Source organism: Muntiacus reevesi, chromosome 7 (assembly GCF_963930625.1).
Source record: "Muntiacus reevesi chromosome 7, mMunRee1.1, whole genome shotgun sequence".
NCBI classification, from domain to species: Eukaryota; Metazoa; Chordata; class Mammalia; order Artiodactyla; family Cervidae; genus Muntiacus; species Muntiacus reevesi.
Genome location: NC_089255.1, coordinates 26,779,472 through 26,786,660, shown reverse-complemented (window position 1 = coordinate 26,786,660; position 7,189 = coordinate 26,779,472). Strand labels below are relative to the sequence as shown.

At 34.5% G+C, this 7,189-nt stretch overlaps 1 protein-coding gene and 1 pseudogene across 1 annotated transcript; one reads left to right on the top strand and one right to left on the bottom strand.

The window, feature by feature from the left end:
• Positions 1-467: 467 nt before the first annotated feature.
• LOC136172241 (olfactory receptor 4F6-like) lies at positions 468-1,403 on the top strand. The gene has a single exon (XM_065941453.1). It carries the CDS (start codon positions 468-470, stop codon positions 1,401-1,403), a length of 936 nt encoding a protein of 311 aa, XP_065797525.1.
• A 3,083-nt stretch (positions 1,404-4,486) lies between these two features.
• LOC136172587 (olfactory receptor 4F4-like) lies at positions 4,487-6,922 on the bottom strand (annotated as a pseudogene).
• Positions 6,923-7,189: the final 267 nt, after the last annotated feature.

The window sequence follows — 7,189 nt, the reverse complement described above, 5'->3', positions numbered from 1 at the left end:
CTGGACTACTCCACCTATTTTCAGTGGTAACTCATATTTGCAGAGCCTATTAATCATGATGGTGATGTGTCACATTATCATAGTGCTCTGATATTTCCTTCAAATTAGTTGGCAGAGATGTATCTGTATTTAAAGTTATTTAATGTTGATCTACCTGTATCTATCCATCTAGATCAAACCTGTAAGACTTCAAAAGTCAGAATTTCTGTTTCACCTCGAACTTGACATTGGACTTAGAATATAGTAGATACTCATTAGGATATCAGTTACACTCATTAGTTGCATTACTTGAAAAAATAAATTAATGCATGATATTTTCATAACATATTAATGGCTGTTAGTGAAGATTTTTTTTCTTCATAAAACTGAATTTGATAAAAACTTAAATCTATTTCTTTAAATATTAACATTTGATAAATTCTTTGGTTATTTTGTTTCTGGATTTTAGGTATCATCAGAAAAAGCCAATGTATGAAAGAAATGACACTTCAGTATCTGAATTTGTTTTCCTGGGGCTTTCTACCTCTAGACCAGTGCAGCATTTCCTCCTTGCCTTCTCTACAGTGTTTTATGTAATAATTGTTCTGGGGAATCTCCTTGTTGTGTTTGCAGTGACCTTTGACCCTCATCTGCACTCCCCCATGTACTTCCTTTTAGCCAACCTCTCATTCATTGATTTGTGTCTTTCTACCTTAACGGTGCCTAAGATGATCTCTGACCTGTACTCTGGATGCAAAACCATATCCTTCCAGGGGTGTGTCACCCAGATATTTGTCCTTCACACCCTGGGTGGATCTGAGATGGTGCTGCTCAGTGCCATGGCCTTAGACCGATACGTGGCCATATGTAAGCCCCTGCACTATCTGACCATCATGAGACCATGGGTGTGCCATTTGCTTCTGTGTGGTGCTTGGGGTATTGGCCTCATTCACTCAGTGGTCCAGTTAGCTTTTGTGATCCATTTGCCTTTCTGTGGTCCTAATGAAATCGACAGCTTTTACTGTGACCTTCCTTGGTTTATCAAACTTGCCTGCATAGATTCCTACAGAATGGAATTCATGGTCACTGCCAACAGTGGGTTCATATCCATGGGCACTTTCTTCTTACTGATTATGTCCTACGTTTTCATCCTGGTCACTGTGTGGAAACGCGCTTCAGGTGGTTTGCACAAGGCCCTCTCCACTCTGTCAGCACACATCTCTGTGGTGGTTTTGTTCTTTGGACCATGCATCTTTGTTTACATGTGGCCATTTCCTATAGTGACAGTGGATAAGTTTCTTGCCATTTTAGACTTTTTGGTTACACCCATCCTGAATCCTGCCATTTACACATTGAGGAACAAAGACATGAAAATGGCTATGAGGAGACTGTATGGTCAGTTCTTGAGTTTGAAGATCTCTTAGGTAACTCATGGGAGCACAGGTTATTTCAAACAACTTCATGAAATACAAGTGGTTAAATAAACACACAAATTTGGGGCTGTTTTTTTCTGGAGTTACCATTTTGTAATATTTAGACCAGACCATTGGTTATGTTGTTACATTGAATTATCAAGTTAACTCTCTAGATAAAGATTTGTCAGCCATATTAAAGCCCCAATAAATATTTGGACAGTTTTGACAAAGCAATGATTAGAGACTAGTGTCTACTGAAAGTATGGCCTTATGCATCAGACTGCCTATATTTAATTAATTAACTGAATTTTATTAATTCAGTTAATTAATATAGAACTAATATATGCAAATGTTCATAAAATTATGAAATATATAACACTCCAATTTAAATGCTGGATATGAATAATTAAATTTATCTTTCTTTCTGAAAGACAAAAATATGTGCCTGGGAGTATTTATGACCTGGGGACAAAAACAGCATGTGAGAAGTGGAGTAGAGAGAAAATGGATCAGATGCTGTTATAGAAATTGACAGATACTGGGAAGGAAAACAAGAAGCAGAACCTTATAAACAGTATGTTTTATGAGTTTGAAAATATGGTCCCCTTGCTTGTTTCATTTCAAATGGACTCAAGTTATTTCCAGTTGACTTAGGACAGGGAAATTTATGTATTGAAACTGTGACTTAATCCATCAATGAATATTTCTCAAACATCAGAATGTGTTGATCTGATTATAGCCTGGATGGTATTATTATCCAACAACTACTCTATCCAAATTTTTTGGTGACTGTTTTCTCTAGTAACTCATATAACTCTACTGCTTCTCAAGACATGGGTCTTAAATATGTGTTAGTGTGTATGATCTGTGTAAATTACAAAACCTATTTAATTTATAGCTTGCTCTGACAACTAGAAGACTGAGCCAGGTTCACCGTGAAGTTATGAAAGGACCCTATGTCCTGATTATTTGTGATCCATAATTCTTTCAGGATTATGCAATCAGTTTGTATTTCATATTTTTTCTGTTCGCAATTATTTTGTTGCTTTGATTTATATATTTAGTGGATTCTTTTTAGGTACATTAAATTAGAAAGTACAATATAAAGCCAGAACTCTGATTGAGGAATTTGCCTTACTTTTGAAAGTAGCAGGAGAATGGAGAAGACTGACATTCTAAGCTCAAAAGTTCTGAAAGGCAATACTGAATCACCTGAACTGTGTCAGACTGAGGAGCAAAAGATCTATTAGAATCATAATCCAAATGTGGAAGGGATATATCCAAGGAACAGGAGCAAACCTGAAATGTACCAAGTCTTATAAAAACTACACTGCAGAATCAAATAGGGTAGTACTTGATCGGATTGAAGCGATCACACCTTAACATTTTATGCGTCAGAGAGGAAGGAGTAGATCACTTCTGCAGGCATTTATTATATCAGTGCTACATGATCTTTTATATACAATGTGTAAAATAGAAAAAAATAATTGTGGAATATGCAAGAAACAGGGATATGTGATTGATAATTAGTGGGAAATGAGTTAAGAGAAGCAGATCACATAAAGCACAATTTGTGAAATCAGAAGAGAGTATAAAATAATTGATATAGTTAAAAGGCATTAAGAATTTGGAAAACTGAAAAAAATTACACAGAGGAACAGAATATCTAAGAAAGAACCAAGTGATTTTAGAAACAAAAAGGAAATGAGCAATATTATGAATTTAAGAAGACAAAAACAGATTGGATACAGCAGAAGAAAAAAATCAGTAGATTCAAGACAAGTTAATAGATATTATCCAAAGTGAGTACAAAGATATAAAAGAATAAAAATACATGTGCATATACACATACACATATGAAAATAGAAATTATTTTATTTAAGGGTTTATTCTTGAAATTCTTTATTGGAAATTTACAAAATACAAAGGATCATGTCATCTTTGGAAAGGAATATGAAATTGGTAGTGTATCTAAATCCTTAGATTTCATATAAATGGATGTAAACTTGTATAACATTTTAAGGAAGATTTCTGAAGAAAAGTTTTGTTTATTATAGTAATAAATTATTCACAAACTCTGTACATAATCTAATTCTTACAGGCTATTTGAACACTTTAGTGAATTAAGTGGATAGTTTATTCCAAAGTTACACTTTTTGACCTACCTAATGATGAACTGCCTAACCCATTTATGACTAGGAAAGGAAAAAGCAAAATCTCCAAAGCTTGTTGATATAGCCATCTTTGTATTTAATGGGCTTCCCTGATAGCTCAGCTGGTAAAGAATCCGCCTGCAGTGCGGAAGACCTGGGATCAATCCCTGGGTTGGGAAGATTCCCTGGAGAAGGGAAAGGCTACCTACTCCAGTATTCTGACCTGGAGAATTCCATGGACTGTACAGTCCATCGGGTAACAAAGAGTTGGACACAACTGAGTGAATTTCACTTCACTTCACTTGTATTTAAGATATGTCTTTTAAAGATATTGCACTGTTTCACAAATGACTAAAACATGATGTTAAGAGAAAAAGCCTCTCCAGATTAGGATTATGATTCAATTTCCTTTCTGAATATGATTAGAAATATTTAATGATTACTTATATATATATATTTAGAAGGTAATAGAATGTTATCTAATTGGTAGACTAATTTATCATTTTATAAAGATCAATGTAGCAATATAAGGCACTAACTTATGAAAGAAAACTTTAGAGAAGGCCTATGTGAAATGCTCTGTTAAAAAATGCATAGAATGATAGAAAATTTCCTGATATGGTGGTCAGTGTTGAAGTAATAGTAAGAATCATAATAATTAATATTAAAATTCTTACTAATTTCAAGTCATTCTTGAGAGAAATCAAAATCATACAAAGACTGGCCACATTTCCCAAACAGGAACTCATTTTTGCAATTCTAAAATACTAAAGAATTGATACAAAACTTCCTTCAAGAGATATACATGATTTCTATATGTGAATTGGGGAACTCTTCCCAGTCTTAAGTAACAGGATAGGTGTGGCTAATTTAGGGTGCTCACAGAAGACATTCTGATAATTTGAGATGATGAAATGCCAACAGAAATCCAGTCTGTCATCATAGCCGCTTAATGGCATTTCTAATCTCCTTGTTTCTGAAAGTATAAATGACTGGATTTAGTAGTGATGTGATGATTGCATAAAATACAGCAAGGAACTTGCCCACCCAAGTGGTGCTGAGTGGAAAAAGAGAGATGAAGATACAAGACCAAAGAATAACATGACCACTGTGACGTGGGCAGTGCAAGTGGAGAGAGCCTTGGATTCCCTGTCCCTGGATTGATGGCAGACAGCAAGCAGAATATAAAAGAGATCAGCAGTAGAATGAAGCAGATGGTGGCCAGTACCCCGATGTCAGCATGAATCAACATTTCTAAAACATAAGTGTCCAAGAAAGCTAACTTGATCACCAGTGGAATATCAAAGAAAATACTATCAATTCTCTGGGTCCACAGAAAGGCAATTATATAATTATAGTGAGTTGGCTTATTGAATGCACAAAGCCAGTGATCCATGATGTCATCACTAGCTGAAGGCACATGTATGTGTTCATGATACTAGAGTAATGGAGTGGCTTGCAGATGACCACATAAAGGTCATAGGCCATGGACACAAGGAGCACAATTTCACCCCCTCAAAAAAAATATCCAAAAAAAATCTGACACATGCATGTTCTAATGGAGATGGTCTTGTTTGCCTTGAGAAAGTCTGAAATAAGTTTAGGAGTGGTTACTGATGAAAGGCATAAGGCAATGAATGAAAGATTGACTAATACGAAGTACATAGGGGAGTAGAGATGAACAACAGTGAAGATGTTGCCTAATATGGTGATTAAATAAAGTGAGTAAAATATCACTAGGAGGAAGGCCTGGAGCTCCCATAAATCACACAGCCCAAGAAAAATAAATCTGGACACGACAGACTGGTTCAGTTCAGTCGCTCAGTCGTGTCTGACTGTTTGTGACCCCATGAACCACAGACTGGTTACTTCTTTCATTTAGTTCAGTTTATTCTAATTTTATCTGAAGAAAAGACATAAAAATATATTTTCTGAATCAAGCAGGTTTCTTATTTATTGCCGATGGAAGCATTTGCTTACATAGTCACTTTGGAAAAAAATTGTCCTTTTCTTGTAAAGCTCAATACTCATACATCCTATGGTCCAACAATTTCAGTCTCATTTGCATGCTTGAGATAAATTCTTACAACTGTATATATGGAGATATTTATAATTATACATACAAATAGGACAGTGGAATATTATTCAGAAACATAGCATAAAATATAACTATGTAAAATGACAGAGATATAGCTTTTTGAGACATAGTAATGAAGAAAAAAGAGGTTCTCATAATTTTTATAAAGTGAACAGCCATAGAAAATGGTGTATTTTGTAAGGACTTCTGTGTATAAACTATGTATTTAGACTGATGTAAGTAACTCCAGCTGTGGGGAAGTAAGGATCAGGAGGAGTATGCCTACATTATCAGCTGTATGATGTTATGAGCTATTTAGTTCTTATATTAGTCATGTTTTTATAGCTATAGTTTTGTTTGTAAATCAACAAGCAAACAAATTCAAAATAGACATTGAGAAATTTGTGAATATACTATGAATCAAGAATTATGATTAATTCAATGCTGTGGCCCTGAGGTTTTACATGAATATAATCTCCCTGTTGTCTGTAACTGAAGCTACTGATGATACTGGTTTGGTTTAAACCCATTGATTTATCAGGTACCAAGGATGAAAATAAAAAGAAAATTAGAAAGTAATAGATGTAGGAGGGGCTTTTAATTTTTTCCAGTGTGGTAAACAGAAATTTATTGAATATTTTCTTACTATGATCTGTAATCACTTTTGAGCACTTCAGTGAAAAAGTTAGATTGTAGGTGGTGTATGATTTATCAAAGAATAAAAGCTTATGCCTACTTTTTCACCTAATAGTAGACTAATAGGTTGTAAATATCATTTTAGTTCAATTACAAATGGCAAAGTATTATTGCTAGATAATTATATAAAAACTGTATTAGTAATACTGTTAAAATTAATTACATGAAATAGGTATATAATTTTCAACTCTACCCTAAGTAGGAGAAGTAAGCCTAAAGATTCTAAGAGCATAGTTGAAAATCAAATTAGTTAGAGCAGAACTCACACAAAAAAATCAAATGTTAGGACAATTAAAAATAAAAATAATTGGGACAATTTATTTTCTTCTTTGAATTGCTAATTTAAGGTCATGGGAAAACTAATCCTTTTTCTTTGTCACTCTGTCTCTCAATACCTCCCATATGCAAGAAATTTTCACCCATATTGTCTAAAGTAATCTTCACAATAACCAAAAAAATAAAATGAACCAAATATATCTTACTATTCTGAGTTTGGCTCCCAGTGTAGCCTGTTAGAGTCTCAGAGCTGGGAAACAGCGTGACTGAAGTGCCATTACAGTGCTCTCTGAGGCCAGTCCTGCACCTGTGCCATCATTCTGCATCTCCTGTTCAGTTCCAAGAGCATAATTCCATTTCCGTGGTAACTATTTTACTGTTGTAGGCTTTGAGAGATTTCTCTCCATAATCTCTATCAGGTTCCTTCCTGAGTTAAATTAGTAGCTATCACTTTTCTCAATATTTGGAAATTTCTGTTAATTACAGTTATGTATCTGTGCCTAGAACACAGTTTTCCTTAAGTCAAAAAAACTGCAGGCCCTGATGACTGTGGATCTGTGAGGACCTGAATATTACCTCAAAGAGGAGACCTA